The sequence below is a fragment of the Nematostella vectensis genome, chromosome 6 (assembly GCF_932526225.1).
Source record: "Nematostella vectensis chromosome 6, jaNemVect1.1, whole genome shotgun sequence".
Lineage (NCBI taxonomy): Eukaryota > Metazoa > Cnidaria > Anthozoa > Actiniaria > Edwardsiidae > Nematostella > Nematostella vectensis.
This window is the reverse complement of record NC_064039.1, coordinates 5,217,387-5,239,287: the sequence shown is the minus strand read 5'-3', so window position 1 is coordinate 5,239,287 and position 21,901 is coordinate 5,217,387. Positions and strand designations below refer to the sequence as shown.

The 21,901-nt window shown below is 40.7% G+C and overlaps 2 protein-coding genes across 6 annotated transcripts; one reads left to right on the top strand and one right to left on the bottom strand.

Annotated features, from left to right (window-relative positions):
- The first annotated feature begins 4 nt into the window (after positions 1 to 4).
- On the top strand, positions 5 to 9,733 carry LOC5521524 (lipoyltransferase 1, mitochondrial). 2 transcript variants are annotated; one of them, XM_001641269.3, is made up of 12 exons: positions 5 to 138; positions 922 to 980; positions 1,061 to 1,124; positions 1,197 to 1,217; positions 1,514 to 1,603; positions 2,705 to 2,860; positions 3,275 to 3,382; positions 4,638 to 4,787; positions 5,075 to 5,143; positions 5,242 to 5,316; positions 8,551 to 8,739; positions 9,532 to 9,733. In XM_001641269.3, the coding sequence occupies exons 1-12, from the start codon at positions 67 to 69 to the stop codon at positions 9,706 to 9,708; spliced, it is 1,230 nt and encodes a 409-aa protein (XP_001641319.3). In that variant the 5' UTR covers positions 5 to 66; the 3' UTR covers positions 9,709 to 9,733. The 2 variants fall into 2 exon arrangements, with proteins under 2 accessions (XP_001641319.3, XP_048584608.1); XM_048728651.1 differs by lacking the exon at positions 9,532 to 9,733 and adding an exon at positions 9,126 to 9,366 and having other exon boundaries at positions 6 to 138; positions 8,551 to 8,662.
- On the bottom strand, positions 3,139 to 19,791 carry LOC5521522 (kinesin-like protein KIF18A). Of its 4 annotated transcripts, XM_032366723.2 has the most exons (18): positions 19,091 to 19,791; positions 18,661 to 18,765; positions 18,409 to 18,519; positions 18,134 to 18,331; positions 17,864 to 17,964; positions 17,643 to 17,793; positions 17,037 to 17,137; positions 16,665 to 16,773; positions 16,045 to 16,101; positions 15,382 to 15,662; positions 14,848 to 15,059; positions 11,871 to 12,316; positions 10,875 to 10,992; positions 10,691 to 10,763; positions 10,397 to 10,546; positions 9,647 to 9,691; positions 9,532 to 9,548; positions 8,721 to 8,739 (listed from the first exon to the last, which is right to left on the bottom strand). In XM_032366723.2, the coding sequence occupies exons 1-16, from the start codon at positions 19,604 to 19,606 to the stop codon at positions 9,655 to 9,657; spliced, it is 2,766 nt and encodes a 921-aa protein (XP_032222614.2). In that variant the 5' UTR covers positions 19,607 to 19,791; the 3' UTR covers positions 8,721 to 8,739; positions 9,532 to 9,548; positions 9,647 to 9,654. The 4 variants fall into 4 exon arrangements, with proteins under 4 accessions (XP_048584606.1, XP_032222614.2, XP_048584607.1 ...); XM_048728649.1 differs by lacking the exon at positions 9,647 to 9,691 and having other exon boundaries at positions 3,139 to 8,739; XM_048728650.1 differs by lacking the exon at positions 8,721 to 8,739 and having other exon boundaries at positions 9,288 to 9,548.
- Between the last annotated feature and the right edge of the window lie 2,110 nt (positions 19,792 to 21,901).

The following is a 21,901-nucleotide window of genomic DNA, read 5'->3' as shown; positions in this document are numbered from 1 at the left end:
CATACCACAGCAAGCCCGTGATCGTCTGGGAGTTGATTAACCCTCCGCCATGTTTAGGGTTGCGGTATGCTCTTGAAAAGTGCCGCATCAGGCTGCTTCTCGGCCCGTATCAGACATTTCTCATCACCGGCATGCCAGGTTTGTAACTTGCTTAGCTCCACACCGCTAAAATTAGCGGAATTATGTACATTGGGGAGTCAGATGTGTTTGGTTGCTGCCGTCGTTGGGTAGGGTGATGTACTGTGGTGGGTGTTAGGGGGGGGAGGGCTTGATGACTTTAAACTTATGCGATGCTTTTCCGCGGCATAATGTGGAATACCCCATGCATGGCTTGTATGTCTCGGTATACACCTAAGCCCCATGTGTGTCTCTGCACACAGACAGTCTGTGATAGAGTGGCAAGAATTATGCACTTTTTAACCCCCACTACTATAGTCAGGGGGAAGTGTGGGGTTAACATGGGGCTTAGAGCACTATTTGAACCTGAATCTGTCCCGAGGGGGTGGTGGTATTCACTGCTTTTGAATCTTAGTCCCCACCCCTCCTAAAATTGGAAAAAGCCTTTTTCACCATCTTGGAAAACTCAGGCGCCATCGGGGCAGAGATTATATGTTCTACAGAATAGTAACTGTAAGAAAGGCAAACTCTTTCTTTTGTACTTGCGTTGTATGATTCAACATATATATATAAAAGGCTCACTCCAGATGGCATGTCATCTCAAATGTACAGTTATTTCACCAAGGGTTAGGGGCATTTGACTACAGTTTGTATTCCAAAGGGATAGGGGCTCTTATTATAATTGTTCAGAGTTAAAGTCTAGTCCCCTATGCTTCCCTGGGACAGTGGGGGTAGGGTTTTTTTCAAATGACTAGTGGATTTACTGAGGGGTACTTGAATTATTTTCACTTGTTATTGTTTCAGGCATCTGTTTATATATCACAGTCACACAATCCATACATTAACTTGGCATTTGAAGACTGGTAATTAGTTTTTACACTTGTTTATTGAATTATTTTCTATTTGTGATCAAACACTTTTAAACATTTGTTTTCTGTTCTAGGGTGTATTCAAACTTAGATCTGACAAAAAGGAGGCTTTTGTTCCTGTGGAGAAATGAGCCAGTGGTAAAGACACATGAATACACTCATTTTCAACTTGTATATTTAATAGCTAACATCTCTTCTCTTTATTTGCAGGTTGTGATTGGACGACATCAGGTAGGTACTGCTTTGGGGGCTGACTAAACATTACGTCAAATAAAATGTCAGATAGTACATTTCTCATATCCTTTGGTTTACTTCACAAAAATTTCCAGGTAACTACACAAGCCCGCATTGCACTTTTACTCAAGAATTTCTCAAATAATTTACTATCTAAAATCCCCATCGAAAGAACCCATTCAAAACAGGTTTTTACTCTAAGAAATGTGTGTAGTGATTATTATTTCAGATGGTGGTATTTATATGTCTATGCTTTTATTTGTGACCAGACTATTTGCCTTAATATTTCTTAGAATCCATGGCTGGAGTGTGACATCAAGAGACTTTCAGAAAAAGGAGTAAAGCTTGCCAGGAGAAAAAGTGGAGGTGGAGCGGTTTATCATGTAAGAGAATATTATTGATTTATGGATAGCATAGGGTACATGGCCTAAATTTATTAATTCGTATATGTACTTTGCTTAGCCCATTTAGAGAGGTTCCGAGGGGGGCTTTTTTCAAGGTCAAGAATAAAGACAAATAGCTCTTCTCCCCTCCCCCTCCCTTTAGGGGTAGGGATGGGTACCTCAAAATTTTGAAAGTCTTGCCAAAATTTCGCAAAGTCTTGGAATCTTGTTTTTTTTTTTTTACGCAAGTCTCAAAGTCTTGATTTTTAATGATTTATTGTACCACAGTCTTGGGAGTCTCAGGGGCGTGGCCATGCCCCCCAATGTCTTAAAAAATTATAAGGAATGAACCAGAAGGGGCGTGGCCATGCCCCCCAATATCTTAAAAAATTATAAGGAATGAACCTTAAGAAGCGTGGCCATGCCCCCAATATCTTAAAAATATATAAGGAATTGACCAGAAAGGGCGTGGCCATGCCCCAAAATATTTTCTTAATGTTTCTGTATTTTGCCCCCCAATATTTTGAGGACTGCTACGGCACTGTGAAAAGCTCGGGCTCGGATTCTGAAATTTGACAAAAGTCTTGGGCTCGGATTCTGAAACACAGTTCTCGACGACTCAGCAAGTCTCGGATTTACCCATTGCTACCCCTCCCTTTCCAACAGCTAAATTAGGAGACATGTGCATGCAATGTGTAGCGCGCAACAATTATCCTAGCTTATCCACCTCAAAATTTATTGTAGCATCAACATCACCCAGTTTATTCATCCAGGATCCAGGATCATCCAGGATAATGTTGAAAAATATTTTCGTGCCGTGCCCTACAAAATTGATTGTACACTACATGTTTTGGTAGTGGCTTAACTAGGAGATTTTTAGGAGACATGTTGCACGCTACATATCATGCTCACCATGTCTCCTAGTTTAGCCTTGCATTTAAATTATTTGTTTTGTTTTCCAATTACCCCCATCCAATTTTGTTTTGACTTAGGACTCACCTAGTCTTCATCCTAACCCACTAGATTGAGTATGTAAAGGGTGTGAATTGTAATGTTTTTTTGTGTTTTTATTTTAAATCTGTATACCTTCCAACTTCCCAGGATTTAGGTAATTTGAATGCTACATTCTTTACTCATCGGTCTGCATATAACCGCCATGAGAACTTGGCACTTATTGTCAAGACTCTGAGGGACAGATGGAAATTAGATGTTAAACACTCGTCTAGAGATGAGATTGTGCTTAATAATCAATTCAAGGTATCCTTTTGAGCATCCTGAAATTGGGGACTGTTTTTTTTAGGGTAGAACTTCCAGGTCCGTAGCCAGGATTTTGAACGGGGGGGTTCGTTTACCCATTTAGCGGACCATTTTATCTTAGGAGCTAATCCCAGCTTGCAGTGGTACTCAATTTTTCTTCATCAGGGCGGACCTTCAAGTCGTGTGGGGTGATTCTTCCAAACCCCCCGAACCCCCCTGTCTATGGGCCTGACATCTATTCATGTCAACCCTGGAAAAAATGGACATTACAAAATCAGTTGAATCTGAAAGGACAGCTTTTATTAACAGGATTGAAACTTTACTGTTAATCATTGTTGAACCGATACCATGCTTTTATTTATAAACTATATTGTTAATAATTTTATTCTAAAATCGTCTTTAACCAAACTCAAGATATCTGGCACATCATCTAAACTAGGGCGACTAACAGCATATCACCACTGCACATTACTTCTCAAGGTTGATCTCCATACTTTGGGGGATATTCTTAACCCAACTTATGTGAGTAGGACAATAAATGTCAAGCTCTAAACCATTAATACCTATTTACATATTGCCTACTAGTATATTAAGAATATGTTTTTTTACATAAAGGTAAAGAACTTGTAGGAGAGTATTGGTAGTACAGATGACAAAAAAAGTTTCAGTCTGTAGTGACTTCCTCAAATGGGCTCTGGGTCCGATAGTTCGTTCTTTCCTTTGCTCTGAGTTTTTTCTCCAGCTTCTGCAGTTTTTCTCCCTCAACAAAAAACAACAATTTCGGGAAAGAGATCTTGTAAAGTTGAAGAATTCCCAAAATCTGAGAAAAAGCTGGGTAGAGGTGATGCCCCCCCCCCCCCCCCCCCAGGGGCGTACGCAGCCTCAGCCTATGGGCCTGCAGTCACTACACTGCAAAACAATTTGGCGATCTTATTTGCATAACGAGGGGAAAAATCTAATGTTTACTCAATTCATTTTTTATGTACGTAGTTCTTAATATATTATTAGGTTAAAAACTATAATTTTCTTACTCATGGTAGTCTGCAGATGATTTCAAAACATATTGATATGTCGTTCAGTGCCACACAACGACTGAAGTCCCATTTCAGATCGAGGATGAGAGAGGACCGTGTAATACTCTCAAAAGTCTGACGCATTGACGCCAATTTCAAACCCAAAATCGCGAGCTATGAAAACTTTACGGGGATGCTGGATGAGGGGCCACGCCCTCATTCAGCTTCTGAATGATATGACTGCAACTTATTAAAATCCTGCGTACGCCCATGACCCCTTATCCAATTTTTTTCGTGGAATAAATAAACATCACAGGTCTGGTTAAGACCATGTAGGAAAAAGACAGCAATTGATTGATATGATCGCAACAAAAATTATGTACGGGACCTTTCCGTAGGTAGAGTTACTCGCACATTTCTTTGCATTCGCCAGATGGCGCTGCATGTATGATTATGTAGACCAGCAATTTTATTTCAATTTTTTTTTTCTGAGACCCTGGATCCACCCACTTCAGTTGAGTTTTTTCGGATTTTTAGAATATTTTTTAGATCCCTTAGCTGTGTTCCGTAATCAGACATGAGTCGTGACGGCCGCCTGAGGCGCATTCTCTGCCTTCGGCTCAACCACATGTATTATCATATATCAAGGCACTGGTAACGATTAGTTTCCCAAAATTTTAAAAATTTAGATATATATGATCACCCTCCCTTTTGGTAGGGGTTTAGTTTTCGACAGTTTTTTAATTTGCATTTGCTTTGTCTAGACTGGTATCAGAAGTAATGCTACAGCTAGTGTTCGAGCAAAAGTCAAGAATCTGTGCTGTATTGAACCAACGCTGGGTTTTGAAAGGGTCTCTCTAGCTATAGGAGAACAGTACTTGGCAAATTATGGCGACAAAAGTATTTCCTCTGAGGTAATAACTATCAAATGCACCATGTATTTTTAGTGAACACTCTTGTAATCCCTGTATTGATACCTTTTGCAATAGCTAAATGCCTTTAGACCTCGCGAGCTTGGGGATACTTGAAGCACCTTGTTACACATGGCCTACTTTGTTATTATTGACGCACTTCGTGATACCTTACATACTTTGTATACCTGATGCACGTTTGTAATACCGGACACAATTTATTGTACCTGGCGCTCTTTGTATTGCCTAACATACTTTGAAAAAACAGTCTTTTACACTCTCGTTTTCAGGCTGAGTTCATCAACCCGGAAAGTGAAAGCCATTATCCAGGAATCACTGCAATGGCCGAGGAAATTAACGTAAATAAAGGCTTCATCTCTTAACGTAGTTCACGTAGAGTGGCGTTGTCGGTCCGCTACAATTAGCTGTACCAGTAACCTTTATTTCCATGTTGCAGTGTTGGCCGTGGACGTACGGAAAGACGCCTAAATTTCAAGTGCCCTTCTTCACAACACTCTCGTGCGGACACGTGGTAAGCTTTGAGGAATTGTGACTGATTGTCTGAAATTGTTTGATAGATTGACATGGATCTTATAAACAGGAGGGCTATATCCTGGTCATTGGCAGGTTCCTAGAAACCAGGTTAGCTCTAACATTAACATCTCGACATTTGAATGGATTAAAATGGCATCCATGGGTTAGCGTTAACTTGCTTTCTAGGAACCCGGCCCTGATCTTTCTAGGAACCCGTCCCCTGATGTGCATTAAAATATTTTTTTCCACGCTGGTTGGCTAGTAACGTCGATGCCAATCAGGTAAAACGTTGCCCCGTTTTTTTGGCCTTCTTCCCAAAACTATCAAGGTGGCCATGGCAGCCTCTGTCGAACTTACTGTCGAATCTGTTGTATTTTGCCTTTTGGGATTTTCTGTTCCGCCAGTCAAATTATTCTAAGCCAATCAGATTCTTGCCATCTCTTGCCTAGTGCAGTTTCCTGGCTTTCTGTCGCGACACTGTCTGGTTTTCGTCCAGAGAAAAGCCAGGGAAGTTCACAAAGCGAGACTGGTTGGTTCAAAATGGTTTTACTGACGGAACAGAAAACCAAAACAAATCGTGTTTTGATAACGCGGGTCGCGATACAACGGATTCGACAGTAAATTGTTTGTTTCGTATAAGAAAAGCTGAGCTCTTGAGATAAACGGGTGAGATGGTTCCTTATTAAACTTTATTTTCGCGTCACTTTAATGTCCCGAATTTCGCGATTTTAAAAAAATTGCGGAAGTAATGTGACGCGAAAATTGGGATGCTCGAAAATCAAGTGAGTACACAAAAAGTATCATGGTATCTTGCGTAATAGTACCGTAACGAGTTGAGTTGGACAATTCTGAACTGTATTCATATATGTTTCTGTTACAGTTTGTTACAGTTTTGGTGATGAAAGCACATTTTAATTCCAATTGTTTTGCTTGATTTTATTTTACCAAAATAGCGATATTTAAGTGTCACGAAATATCGCCATCTCAAAGTCGCGAAATTTTGATGTCCCGAAAATTAAGAGTAATAAGGTACGCAAATACTCCCTAGAGCTCGCCTTGTTCATGATACATTGCGAACCTGCTATTTTCCATGTATGTTGCTGTTGTCAGTCCGGCGGATATGTGTTTGAATTGCGCACTTTTGCTAAAGCTACCAATTTTAGCATAGTGATGGTTTTTAATACCCTTTACAAGATAGGCTATAGAGCCAACCTCAGATCGGCTTTATTTTCTGATTAATAAGGAGTATTTATTTGTCCGCCATTTTGAACCGGAAGTAAACTACCTTTTTCAAAAAATAAATAAACTTGCAAAGTTTGATAATGTTTTGCCACTAGGCGACTAAAATGAAAGTCACAAAATGTATTTAAACCCAAGATTGCTAAAAAATAACCGCATATTTTTCATTCTTGGAACTTTCAAGGAGATAGTCACCTTCAACTGGAAGTAGTCGATAGTAAAACCTCGGACGTTTATTTCACCCCGCGCTCGCTAGCAAAAGACACCAATTTTATTGCAGTTGTAATTTGAAATAACCTTTATAAGTTAAGCTATGGAGCCAAGATAAAATCGGCTTTTATCACCGACTAATATGGTTGATTAAAATTGCCGCCATTTTGCACCGGAGATTAAATTTGTCATTTTTGAAAGCACAGAGATGCACATCTTGTTTAAAAGTCTTGGACTAAAATATTCATGAAATCCATTTGATAAAGTTGTGGAAAAGGCAAAACTGATTAGGTTTCTGCTATTAATTTTACCGTTTTTTTAAAACAGGGAGTAGTTTCCAAACCTGTTTCGGTACACTCTAATCAAACCAGCTTAATGCATATACGAGTAAGCAATGAAGCATTATTTTTAATGGAATTGCACAAATGATACATGGCAGTTGTATTGTGCATGTGCATTAAATTGATATTTAATATCAAGAAAATATTTTCCTGCTATGTGAGCCTCGGCTGGGCGTTTGTAAAAAAAATAGATTCTTATAAAACAAAAAGAGCTGCATTCTTGCCTTGTCTACATCCGACTCTTTGAAATTGTTCGGTCGTATAGAAGCATTGGAAAACACTCAAGTGTTGTCAAACATTCTGTCTTTTATCTCAACTGACCTGAAGGCTAGCTGTCGAAGACCATCTGTGGCTTCGGGGAATACAGCAATTACTGTCTTTTCCCCCTACCCGCACAACAGGATACAGTATCACGCCTGTAAATGCGTGAAATTCTACCAGTATTTATTTGGCGAGATACTCCTTTCACTTTTCTGTAGAATAAGGAAGAAAGGCAAGGAGAGTGATAAGCGCGCACCCGAGGCCACCAGTTAAACGGTTCCTACAGTTAGAAACTGTTCATCTTGTAGCACTTGCACATATTCATGTATGCGGTCGTTTACAGACGACAATAGGTGGAGCGGCCCGCTCACCGTGGTTCTTGGTATCCCCACCAGGCTTGTCACATAAGCAGTTTCTTTCGTCTTCTTTCGTCTTCTTTCTTTTCTCTTGATCCAGCTATTGAGTGTGTATATTTAGTATACTTGTCCTGGCTACATGTGGCTTTTCTATCATTTGACGACTTTTAGTGAGTATCGACGCATGATTTTCACTTCCCGAAAATTATCGGTCATTTTAATAGCGCAAGATAATCCGTGATTTAATCAGATTTTTTTGGCTCCATAGCCTATCTTGTAAATATTCCTCGAAACTACTCCTGAAAGAATTTTTTCTTATTTTTGTTAAAAGGCGCAAAGTGAAACAAGCGTGCCGTTATTTATTCTTGACTACTTCCGGTTCAAAATCCCTGTCAACGTAAAAGTTACAAAAATGAAAAATTTGCGGTTACTTTCAGAATTCTTTGGTTAATATGCTTCTTTGATGTATATTTTATTAGTCTATGAGTAAACTTTCTCAAAATGTGCGAGTTTATTTATTTTTTGAAAAAATTAGTTTACTTCCGGTTCAAAATGGCGGCCAAACCAATATTCATTATTAATAAGAAATTAAAGCCGAACTGAGCTCGGCTCTATAACCTATCTTGTAAGGGGTATTAAAAACTATCACTATGCTGAAATTGGTAACCTTAGCAAAAAGTGCGCAATTCAAGGTAAAATCTGCACATATCCGCCGGACTATGTGGGGGATTGAAGTATTGATCGTTGTAAAGAGAGAATAATTTTATCAACGTTTCACTGTATCTGCTAGGGTGGGGTATTGTTAACATATTTCTTTATATTCAGACATTGGATTTCTTTTCCTACCATGGTGTTATTACCCAAGTGAAAGTTTCCTTAAATGGGGAGCAAATGCCACCTTCGTCTCTGTTGGGAAGACTTGCTCTTCACCTCCAAGGTACTACTATTGCAGAGGCGAATCGAGGAATTTCCTTCTGTAGCACTGTGGCTATGCCTTTTTATTACCCCTTCCCCCCCCCCCCCCCCCCCCCCCCCCCCCCCCCCCCCGTCTAAAAAAGTATAATAATAATAAATAAATAAAACAATTCTGGGCGTAATTGTGCACCCGAACCCTCTAAGTTCCTGTTTGAAAGTACCCTGATAACCCCACCCTCCCCCCTATCCTATCTGGGATTAGGAATTTATGCGACTTGCCAATAATTTTCGCCATTAGCATGTGTGCAAGCTATGGCCAACAAGAAGAGGTTAGGAATAGTTTTAATATAAAAATATTTTAGTTTTCTTGTATTAACTAACTCTATGTGTACCCTTAAGTTGTAACACAGAAGTTACGGGTCAGGATACCGGGGCTACGGCATATCGTGCATAACTGAACACGATGCTTTTTCACTGATTCACAGGTTGTTTATTTTGGCGTTCTTATGTGTGTGATGAAGTACAAAGGTTTATCGGCTCCGACCAGTTAACTACACAGGAGCAAGGGCTCTGCCTCGAACTAAAACACTGGCTACAATCAGTATTATGAGCCAGTTATCAAAAGGGGATCAACAACACGGGAATACTTTATTTATATGTATATTTTTTATTCAAATTATCTATATTAAACATGTGATGATATCCTGTGAGAATCATCAGTCAACATATACCTATGTGTCTTTTGGCCCTTTGTTCAGACTTGACCAACAAAAAACTGTGAAACCCAATGCCGGATCCATTATTGGGTTTTTAAAATATAGATGTCCGAGAAGTTGCACAATAGACTAAATAAATCACAATATTGCTGCGTCCCTCACTGCCAACGTGGTTTTGAATTGGACTCGTTTCTGCAATGAAAAAGGCACGTCATCAGTGATTAGCAAGCATGAGGAACACAAGAAAACAAGCCCCTTGCGAGCAGTTGACACTGTTAGAACACACTTACACAGTCGCTCAGATCATTGTTTTCTTCATGTTCTCGTAAACAGTACTAGAGAATGCAATTAAAAAAGTCAGTTTGTGTGAACTGTGAGAATTGATGTGTGTTATTCGCCGGCGTTTTTCTGGGTCTATATCAGTGGAGGTCGTTGGCCCTTGAAATTGGGTCTTGTCAACATCAATAGTGGTTGTTACCCGTCAATGTTTAGTGTCGCTAGCCGTATGTTTGGTGTCGCTAGCCGTATGTTTGGTGTCGCTGGCCGTATGTTTGGTGTCGCTAGCCGTATGTTTGGTGTCGCTAGCCGTATGTTTGGTGTCGCTGGCCGTATGTTTGGTGTCGCTGGCCGTATGTTTGGTGTCGCTGGCCGTATGTTTGGTGTCGCTGGCCGTATGGTAAGTGTCGTTGGTCAAATGTTTGGTGTGGCTGGTCGAATGTTTGTTGTCGTTGGCCGTATGATAAGTGTCGTAGGTCGCCTGTTGGGTGACGCTGGTCGTCTGTTGGGTGTCGATGGTCGTATGTTTAGTGTCGCTTGCCGTATGTTGGGTGTTGTGGGTCGTATGTTGGGTGTTGTGGGTCGTATGTTGGGTGTCGCTGGTCGTACGTTGAGTGTCACCGGCCGTATGTTGGGTGTCGCTGGTCGTGTGTTGGTTGTCGCTGGCCATACGTTGGGCTGAGTTGGCTGTCTTAGAAATTGTCGCCCATGAAAATAGTTGGCGCAAGTAATATCGTTATAATATAGCGAATATATTTACTCACGTGGTCCGCGGAGCGAAGCTACGTGAGTTCTGCGAACTGATAGCTCGCCGAAGACCAACCATGTGCTTTTGCACTTTCTGTTGATTAATGCGATTTATGTTCCTCTTTGGCTTATAAGAAGGCACTACATTCTCCTTAGACGAAGCGTGCCTGAAAAACAAAATTACTTGTGTTTAAAGAACGCCTCCCGAATAGAGATATTAAAGTATATTACTATCGCGTTAAAGACACCCCGCTATTAACACCCCCCTCTAACTTTATTGTACGAACTGGAAAAAAGGAACTTCACTTTACCTCTTAGGTATCATAAGCGAAGACGTGATCATGTTATTGGAAAGGACCCTCTTGCGAAGAGGCTTCTCTGAAACTAAGAAAAAAAAAACAATAAGAAAGTAACAAAGTAGGAGTGAAAAGATATTTATCTGCCTCGCTAGTAGGAATTTCTCATGGTAGAAGAGCAGAGGTGTGCTATCATTACCTTTCGCCTTCTTCACAGAGTCGTAGGAAGAGGGTAATCCTGCGCTATGGAGCTCTTCTGCCACTTTCCTACTGTTTAGAGACAGTTCTCTCAGCGGAGTCAAGGGACTAGAAGGCGGCTGTAAGATATGACAGAAAGCCATATATAACAAAACGAAATTACCCCCTTCCCCCCTTTGTCACTGAGCCAAACCCCCACTTTAGCGAAAAGCTAGATCCGCCCCTGGACTATAGTCCAAGACGCTCTTGCCGTGTTTTCTGCGCTCGGAGAGGCAACGTGAGGTCCGGGACGAGCTCAACCACAGGAAACCCAATCAGAAACCTTGGTAAGAACGCCTAAGGGACTTGGTGGCTATGCATTCCCGAATACTTGTGATTAGTATTATTAGCTTCGTGCATTTTCCAGTCTAACAAGTATGGCGTGAACATCTTGAAGCCATGCCCAAAAAAGCGCATGCGCGTTATTGAGAAAGACCCACGCAGCGATACGGTGTTGTGCTGTTTCTGTACATGGGCCGCGGAGCAGCCAACGAGAAAGGCGTTTAGCTTTTTGCCACCCTCCCCCCCCCCCCCCCCCCCTGTGTGGTGCGGTTCTGCTTTGATGTTGCATAGTTAGCCAAGATGCACTTCGCCGGGGACTTTCAAAGCACCACACGAATTACCTAGCTTAGTTAAGTTATTGCTAAATTCGTCGTTGCGCGCCCCCAAAACTCGAAAAATATGGTGCTTTTACTTATCCGTCAATCATCGAAAAAGGCGCGGTGTAAGATGGGCTCTGAACTTGAGCTTGCCTCTCGCCGCTTTTTAGAGTTCGGTTTTAAAAAAACATGACTCTCTTTCCCGAAGGAAAAGCGAGTGGTTTTTACGCTGAGATGTGATGATTGGAGGATCAGAAAACGCAGCAAATTCTTCGAGTTTTGAAAACGGTGGGCACGCAACGACGAATTTGACAATAACTTATAACGAATTTGACTACGAGTTTATTAAAAGGACCCACCTTATCGAATGTAAAGGTAGAGTTCAAAGCGCCAGACCTCGTTGGCGTGAAAGAGCCACAAGCCATTTGGTCACCGGGTGATCCACCGCTAGCTCTCGTTGGCATATCAAACCAGGCGACTTTGACATTTGGTGTTAGAGGTCGCCTAGATATAAGCTCAAGAGGCGGTGGGTCGCCATTCGCATCAAGCAAAGGGGCATCGCCCATCGCTGGCCCGGTCGGTAGTGTCTGCCGAGTGAGGGGATCCGAGCGCCCAGGAGTACCAACAGCGTCAAATTGTTTATTCAGAGACAACCGAGTGCCTGTTAGGGAGGGACTAGAGCTTGACGATTGGCTCGTGAAGTGGCGTGGGGCCAGTAGAGCATTAAGCGACGGGTTGCCTTGCAGGGGCGTGGATATGCGAGGAGACTTGACATCGTTGATGAAAACTGCGTGCACTGGTGTTCCTGTAATGAGACATGTTGAATTGTTTTTAAATGCGAAGACGGTTTGGCGCATAGAGGCAGGCGGAGGATTTCTGAAAGAAGGTTTAGCGTTGAAAAAACATATGATCCATGTAACATATCAGCATATCAGCGCAACACTGGCACTGATTGCACAGGGTGTAATATCTATACAGGGTGTAATATCTATATAGGGTGTAATATCTATATAGGGTGTATAATATCTATATAGGGTGTAATATCTATATAGGGTGTAATATCTATACAGGGTGTAATATCTATACAGGGTGTATAATATCTATATAGGGTGTATAATATCTATATAGGGTGTGTAATATCTATACACGGTGTTATATCTATACAGGGTGTAATAGCTATACAGGGTGTAATAGCTATACAGGGTGTAATAGCTATACAGATGGTGTAATAGCTATACAGATGGTGTAATAGCTATACAGGGTGTAATAGCTATGCAGGGTGTAATAGCTATGCAGGGTGTAATAGCTATGCAGGGTGTAATATCTATGCAGGGTGTAATATCTATGCAGGGTGTAATATCTATGCAGGGTGTAATATCTATGCAGGGTGTAATATCTATGCAGGGTGTAATATCTATGCAGGGTGTAATATCTATGCAGGGTGTAATATCTATGCAGGGTGTAATATCTATGCAGGGTGTAATATCTATGCAGGGTGTAATATCTATGCAGGGTGTAATATCTATGCAGGGTGTAATATCTATGCAGGGTGTAATATCTATGCAGGGTGTAATATCTATGCAGGGTGTAATATCTATGCAGGGTGTAATATCTATGCAGGGTGTAATATCTATGCAGGGTGTAATATCTATGCAGGGTGTAATATCCATGCAGGGTGTAATATCCATGCAGGGTGTAATATCCATGCAGGGTGTAATATCCATGCAGGGTGTAATATCCATGCAGGGTGTAATATCCATGCAGGGTGTAATATCCATGCAGGGTGTAATATCCATGCAGGGTGTAATATCCATGCAGGGTGTAATATCCATGCAGGGTGTAATATCCATGCAGGGTGTAATATCCATGCAGGGTGTAATATCCATGCAGGGTGTAATATCCATGCAGGGTGTAATATCCATGCAGGGTGTAATATCCATGCAGGGTGTAATATCCATGCAGGGTGTAATAGCCATGCAGGGTGTAATATCCATGCAGGGTGTAATATCCATGCAGGGTGTAATATCCATGCAGGGTGTAATATCCATGCAGGGTGTAATATCCATGCAGGGTGTAATATCCATGCAGGGTGTAATATCCATGCAGGGTGTAATATCCATGCAGGGTGTAATATCCATGCAGGGTGTAATATCCATGCAGGGTGTAATATCCATGCAGGGTGTAATATCCATACAGGGTGTAATATCCATATAGGGTGTAATATCTATACAGGGTGTAATATCTATACAGGGTGTAATATCTATACAGGGTGTAATATCCATATAGGGTGTAATATCTATACAGGGTGTAATATCCATACAGAGTGTAATATCTATACAGGGTGTAATATCAATACAGGGTGTAATATCTATTCAGGGTGTAATATCTATGCAGGGTGTAATATCTATATAGGGTGTAATATCTATACAGGGTGTAATATCTATAGAGGGTGTAATATTTATAGAGGGTGTAATATCTATATAGGGTGTAATATCCATATAGGGTGTAATATCTATACAGGGTGTAATATCTATACAGGGTGTAATATCTATATACAGGGTGTAATATCTATGCAGGGTGTAATATCTATGCAGGGTGTAATATATATACAGGGTGTAATATCCATATAGGGTGTAATATATATACAGGGTGTAATATCTATACAGGGTGTAATATCTATACAGGGTGTAATATCTATACAGGGTGTAATATCTATACAGGGTGTAATATCTATGCAGGGTGTAATATCTATGCAGGGTGTAATATATATACAGGGTGTAATATCTATACAGGGTGTAATATCTATACAGGGTGTAATATCTATACAGGGTGTAATATCTATACAGGGTGTAAAGCCATATAGGGTGTAATATCTATACAGGGTGTAATATCTATACAGGGTGTAATATCCATATAGGGTGAAATATCTATACAGGGTGTAATATCTATACAGGGTGTAATATCTTTATAGGGTGTAATATCTATATAGCGTGCAATATCTAAATACAGTGTAATATCTATGCATGTTGTAATATCTATATAGGGTGTAATATCTATATAGAGTGTAATATCAATGAAGTATCAATTCAAAAGTTGTGTAAAACCCTGATGCTCGCAACAGCTGAACAGTCAATTTCCTGAGGCACAATTTTGGACAGAAACCCCTTAGACTGTTAAGCCACCAGGTGTCAATCACGCACTCTCAGCCAATCAGCGCAATCTTGTCCTCCTATTATGTTTTCAGTTTCACATGGGCATAGGAAATGGCATATATCGGCGCATGAAGCTCACTCGCCCAAGTTTGTCCAGCTCTCGTATACAATAAGAGACTCTTACCATCAATCGTGGAGTCGAAATTAATCATCTCCGAGTAGCTAGGTCGGCTCTCAGCCTCGCGAGTGCTCTGGTCAGCCCATTTGACCTCCCGCGCCTCTGTGACGATGCTGACGATTGAGTCGTAATCGTTAGTCACATCGGGCGTAGCCAGGCCTGCGCCTCTCAGTAGGAAAAACTGCTTCTTCATTGCGGAGAGCATCCGAAGGACCAGCCTGGGACAAACGGTACAAATCATGTGATTTTCATCATCCTACATACCGCAGGCTACCAAAGAATTTTGCTGGGATGAAAAGAGTTAAAAGCCAGATAAATGACGCTTTACTCAACATTGTGCCATACTAAACTGGCTCATAAATCACCTTGCTACTGGCAACCAAGTTCCTAAGGTACAACTACAAATTAATCTGGACTACTTAGCTTTATAAGGAATCCACTATTGCTTACCCCCCCCCACACACACACACTTAGAGCACAAACAAAATATGACATTCAACCATTCAACTTGACCATATGACAGTTCAACAAAATGTGTACCTCTCCGTGTTGTTAGCATCTTTCTCCTGTGCGTGTGCATACTTCTTGTAATAACGGCACAGTCTTCTGAGTTCTGCACACTTAAGCTCCGCCTTGAGGGCTGATTGACAGCTGCTCAGCCTATCATTCACTTCCTCACTAAGGCTGTTAATCTCTTGCTGTACTCTCTCCAGGTCTGACGTATTTTGTTGAAGCTTTAGCTCTGCCGTTCGAACCCTCGTCTCTAGGTTTTTCTTTTTAGTCTTTGTGACGGACAAACATTTCTGCATCCTGCATGCAGCCTTTGGTAGAATACAATGCATTTTATTTTTGTACTGCATCCCTTATTATAGGAAATTACTGAGGAATACCATGAATTGACTAATAATGAGATTCGTAAAGAGTTTTAATTGGCAACAAGTTAAATAAGTGCTTGCTTACCATTGAATGACTTATACACCTATTTCAAATAAGGTTGCATTCAGAAAATACCTATCATATCCAGCAGTGCTTTATGGGTACCACATAAATAATAAAAAAGGTATATATATTATATATATAAATTTATATTATAAGAATGGATTTAGTCAATGTTCTTTGTTGTCATCATCTTCATTGTCAAAGTCAAATAGATGCTTCAATCACATATCTCATACATTACAAAAATACAAAAACATAAATTACCTCTTGACAAGCATCCTCTTCAATAACAACTTGTCTTAGCCTCTCCAAGTTCCGCTCCTGGATTAAGGATTGACAGAGGAGATTATGTGTAAGCATAAGTTACTCCCATAAAAACATAAAGCATAACGACATAAGCTTACATGATTGTATGAATCTCATAAATTATGAAAGGTGTGTCAAAATATTTATAGGTTTTTTTCTGCTAGTGTAAGCGGGTACACATACGGCCTGTCACAAAACAGCATAAAATATTCCTGTTCTCTTCACAGGGGTTTTATTAGGCCCTAGGCCCAGGCCCAGGCTATTTTCCACTGAGCACCAGCTACTTTTTTTTTAAAAGTCGACTTAAGTTTTATTTGAACTAAAGAGATAAAATAACTACTTATCAATCCACCTAACTATCAATCTCCACCGCCTACAATGAAAGCCCTGCTTCATCCAAATGAAATGTAATTTTATTATTATATTTCACGTGACTTTGAGAGCTTTTGAGCCCTTTGATATGCAGGTGCCTCTTAAAGATCAGCGGCATAGCCAGGTGTACCTGTCCCTCCTTTAGCAGTTAAAAACCCTGGCTACGCCGCTGAAGATCATGCTTAAGCATTGAGTCTTTTTCTGACCTTTCTAAAGGTTTTCATCATCAGTTCTTTCTGTGCTGCTTCGATGTCAACCATATCCTTTTTGATAATCTCTCGCTCACTCATGATACTTTGCAAAGCATTCCTAAGCCTGGGACAGTAACAGATCTTCATCATTTGAGACATTCTGGTTATCAATATGACTGTTAAATTTAAAAAAATAATGTTTAAAGCTAATCACCCACTGGGCTTGCAGCTGGTATGCTGAATTACAAGGGCGGATACAGATACATTGTGGTTAAGTCAAAAAAAAAAATGATGGTGTATGACTTTGAACACAGAACACATCTCAGGATCAAGATTGTTGGTTTTTGTATAAAGTCTACCCATGGCATAATCTACTCTAGGCTTTACCTTGTAACCTTTTCATCTGTTGCTTGACTGCTGGCTGGAGGTTTTGCTTCAGGCAAATCCACACCTTCATAACAGCTTAGCTTATTCTTCAGTTCTGTTATCTAATGTTTAATGATTAGAGGAAATGAATACATTGTATCTTATTCTGCAAACTTTAATCTCACAAAATTTAATGGATATAGAAAAATTGATGACAGAGATTGATAATCAATAGCTCAGTATCTAGAACACTTTTCCATTACTGTAATACTGACTTTAAAGGGGGGCTACCTTTTGGTTTTGTTTCATCAATAAACTGGTCCTGTTTCAATTGTTGGTTACTTCATTTTGTTTTTGTTAAAATGACAAAATAAACTAACTTGAACTTAAAATTGACAAAATTAAATCGCCTGCAAACACATTTTTTCTCCGCAATCGCAAAATTAAAGACTTACAAAACGGGCTAAGAAAATTTTCATGAAAATAAAAAAAAGGATACTAAGGCTTTATTTTTTAATATCCTATAGAAACAGACACACTGACACACTAAATGTTAAAATCAATGAAAGTACTGCAAAGAGATCAATTCTCTCTTTCCACAAAATGTGAGCAGAATAAATAATATACCTCTGTGCGCAGCTCATCCACAATCTTGGCATAACGACTGACATGGAAATCTACGCTGACAACATTGCGCTTCAGGCTGACTTTGATGCTCTTAGCCCGGTCAGCATATTTCAATGTGTTGTATGTGTCCTCATAGCTCAGCATTGAAGGGCTGTTTAAAAAAAATGGTTTTAGAAAATCAAACGACATACAAGGAAAACACCATCCAGTGAAGGGCATACCTCACAGCAGCAATCATGACAGTCTTACAGTTACCACCTAGCGAGTCCTTTAACAATCGAGTCAGCTTGCTGTTACGGTATGGAATATGGCCACTCTTGTTCTAAGAAAATGTGAAAAACAAAAAAGTGTGTTGTGACAACAACAAAAAACAGTAAACAACACCTAGACCAGCCCTTACAGATATGTGCAGACTTTTCATATTTGAAGTCAATGAAGCAGAATACTGGATCATTGTTAGTGTAGTGTAGAAATGCATTAGAACACAATACCTCTTTATCGGCGAGGGCATTGATGCAGTTACCAAGTGCCAAAAGGGATTTATTGATATTGGCTCCCTCACGAAACCTTGCCCCCCTGTTAGTGGTGACAGTAGCTCTCTCAGACCCGGCCAGATCTATGAGTGACATTTTGGCCAGGCGCACATTGGCCTTTAAGCCTGCTGTTCTGTCCTTTTGCCGCACAAAGACCTGTTTGCAAAAGCCAGACCAGGACAGTTAGACACACAGTCTTTCTTCTTAACTACATGAACATATCCTAGCCCTACCTGAAACACAGCATGCGACCTCGAGGATTGCGCATTGGCATCTGTTGGGTGCTGTGTGCGGTTGTTATTTCCAAACTCAAGCATACTGAGAAGTTCTTCAGCAGAGTGTGGCTTAAAATAAACAAAAACATTTGCTCCAGAAATAGTAATTCTACTATTTGATAGAGGTGACACCTAATAGAGGGCATTTATTTGAAGCTGGGCCCTAATATAAAACACAGAACTAATGAAGAAGTATTTTTTGGCAAATACCTTGTGAAGGGTGAGACCGCTCACACATACACCACGTTGGGGGTCCTCTCTGACAGCTAGTGCTGGCCCAGGCAGTAGTAGGTCACGAATTGTCTCGTTATATACCTAACAATAAACATTAAATATAGCGATACTCTGTAAAGGTATGGTTAAACTTGTAAACAATGAACATGGTTATCACGCATCGAATATAAAATCTCGGATATTTCCCAAAATATTACAGTGGGCAAACACTATTATAGTTAGAAGAAATGAGTTTAAATTTATGGCTAACTGGACAAGAGAGACCTCTGTTTAAAGCCGCTAACTAATTGTAAGATACATTCATTAACCAAGAATTACAAACAACAAACAACGCACAGACTATTTATTCGAATCCAAGAGGCTAAATTTAATCCTAAAAGTTAGTAATTATCTGCAGCATTTTCACCTCGAGATACGAAACTGCAACATCACAGGTCTTTTCGTCCTTCATCTCATGTATTCTTCGGTAAAGATCCATCATAGTTAGAAACATGACGCCGGGGTTGTTATTACTGCCCAACATCGTGTGTGTTTTGCCGGCTCCAGTGGCCCCGTAGGCGAAAACAGTGCAGTTAAAACCATCTAGAACTCCATCTATAATGTCTTTTGTTGTATTTTCAAATACATCCGTGTTATTCGCTTCTTCGTTGAACACACGATCGAAAATAAATCTCAAATCCCTCGCACGTCTTCCGGTAACGCTACGAGCTCGCTTTCTCGAAGCACCAGGAAAGTTGATAGCTTCACACTCTTCGTCGGGATCGAAGACCAGCACGTTCTGGTCCATAACACGAACAGAGCTTGCTCCGGAGTTATTGGATATTTCCAAAGGGTTTGGAGGTCTAACCCGAACTACGACCCTCATGTTGCTGGGTTTTGATGGAGCAGCTTGTACCGTATTCTCGTTCTTCTGGGAGACCATAATAATAGAATATTCTTGGGTCGATACTACAAGTCTTCCACTTTATATGCAAGACCCTAACGTCAAGGAATTACGATCGAATGTCAAACATAAAAAAATATAAAGTAATTTTGTTAAAATAGCAAGTGCGACGATCGTGTTTTCTTTCCATAGAACATAACATGTGACGCCCGCAAATTCAAATTACGACCGTTCACGATTTGCTGTCTTGTGATTGGTTACCTTAGGTGGTCGTTGCAAGTTACACAGGGAGCCCAGTATTGTGTTATGACCCTGCGCGCAGGGTTGGCTGGGATACCTGACGAATTTTTTGTAACATGTCATGACAACTTTTTTTTACTATAAAAAAAAACAACAACAACAACAACAATGACACATTTAATTATAACCAAAAGAGCATCTTATTCCGGCTTGTTATAAGGGGGGACTTTGGGGTTTGCGATATTGGCCTTTTTGTACGTGGGTAAAAGATCAAAAACATGCGGTGATGTGGTAAAAAACTGTGAGATTCCGATAATTTGCCCTTTAAACGGCGGTATTGCGGTAAAAGAGTTAAAATATTGCGGTGTTAAAATTAGTCCTGCGGTACACGGGATTTGCCTGTGGTGGTACGGAATGGTGGTACAATAATAGACAGTACGTGTGAGAGAGAATTCCCGTGCGTTACGATGCCACGGCGATTTAGCGTACCCCCAAGGGACCCAAGACGCCCAAATGAGTAAGTACGCAGCTGCTTTGTCTCCTATTATCTTTGCTCTACAAAGGAGTTCTTTTGTCTCTATTCTTCTCGTTCTTTGTGTCGAGGTGCGGATATTGTTCATTTGCCCAATCAAATTGCAGCTTGTAAGAGCTGCGTACTGACCCGCCCAAATAGACATTCATCCTGTATCTCAGCGAGCTGCGCGGGTTGGCTTACCTTGCAAGAGAATTGCACAGCATATTTGCAGGAAACATCGGTGCTTGGGGCCTTTTATCCCAAGTACCAGAGGCCCCGAGCATTGCGGCGACAACGATTTGAGCGAAGCGACGCGAAGCTCGGAGCCTCTGGTTCCCAGGGAAGGGACCTTTCGGTCCTTTACAGCCTTCCGTAGAAGCAATTAGCTGCCATTTTGGTTGGGTATCCGAATGTATAATAACTTCAATTTCCTGTGCTCAGAGATGAACCGTGAAGCAGCATGGGGGCTGGGGCAAGTTTTCCTCATCCAACTCTTACGATAAGAAACCCAATCACAGGCAGGGACGAACGCAGCCTATAGGCGATCTTATTTGCATAACGAGGGAATAAAATCAAATGTTTACTCATTCATTTTTATGTACGTAGTTTAATATACACCCGCTTCAAATAAGGTTGCCAATTGGAAAATGGAAAATGGCCCAAGTAGTTTGGATAAACAATGTCGTTTTCTTGTATAAATGCGTTCCTTTTACTATATGTGCCTCACTGGATACTTAATGGGTTCTTTGACTGTTATAAAAGAATATAATAGTTGTATTCTCCATAGTTACTGGTTTTAGGCACTCGTAGTTTTCCATTTTCTTAAAGTCAAACTTAATTGAAATAGGTGTATATGATGAGGATAAAAACTATAATTTTCTTAATCATGTTAGTCTACAGATGATTTCCAAACATATTGTTATGTCGTTCAGTGCCACGCGACAACTGAAGTCCTATTTCAAATCGAGGATGACAGAGTATCGTGTAATATTAAGTCTGAAGCATTGACGCCAATTTCAAAACCTAAAGCGGGAGCTATGTAATCTTTACGGGGATGCGGGATTAGGCACGCACTCATTCTGCTTCTGAATGCTTTGACCGCAACTGCGTACGCCCCTGACAAGCAATCCGATAAGAGGGCCTGGGGCTAGGCTGGTTATATGAGTGTTTTCCGGCATGCAATCGAGAATGAAACGAGCTTTAAGGAAAACAATAAAAATGTACACAGTACACTTGGCGGTGGCTGGTTTTCTCAGAGTCGTCCTAAAGGGATGAAACGTAGCCTCCTTTGCAATATGGTTTCGTGGCAGTTCTTTTTTCGTTCGGTACTCAGTTTTGCTAGCTGTTTATAACATGGCCGCGTGAGGGAGGTTTGTGTCAATGGTTCCCTAGGAGTTGCGCTCGAGCTTAGGGGCTACGCAAATCTGAGAAAGCGGACCATGACCGTTTCTCGCGGAAGAAAACACACGTTGTTTTGGAGATTGGGAATTAATTCCAAGTGTTTTTTTTGTTTTCTTTTGTGCTGTTGTGCACTCAATGAAGTCGAATTACTCCACAAAGATTTTTTTGTCTCCTCCCCG

Excerpts from the sequence above, each read along its gene's own strand:
- LOC5521522 (XM_048728649.1), bottom strand. The coding sequence starts at position 19,606 with ATGGTCTCCCAGAAGAACGAGAATACGGTACAAGCTGCTCCATCAAAA. Across the intron at positions 15,060-15,381 it reads GATGCTAACAACACGGAGAG|GCTGGTCCTTCGGATGCTCT; the intron begins GTACACATTTTG and ends CGTTTGTCCCAG. Across the intron at positions 12,317-14,847 it reads TTTCGACTCCACGATTGATG|GAACACCAGTGCACGCAGTT; the intron begins GTAAGAGTCTCT and ends GTCTCATTACAG.
- LOC5521524 (XM_001641269.3), top strand. The coding sequence starts at position 67 with ATGCTCTTGAAAAGTGCCGCATCAGGCTGCTTCTCGGCCCGTATCAGA. Across the intron at positions 5,317-8,550 it reads CACTCTCGTGCGGACACGTG|ACATTGGATTTCTTTTCCTA; the intron begins GTAAGCTTTGAG and ends CTTTATATTCAG. Across the intron at positions 8,740-9,531 it reads CTTTTTATTACCCCTTCCCC|TTGAATTGGACTCGTTTCTG; the intron begins CCCCCCCCCCCC and ends GCCAACGTGGTT.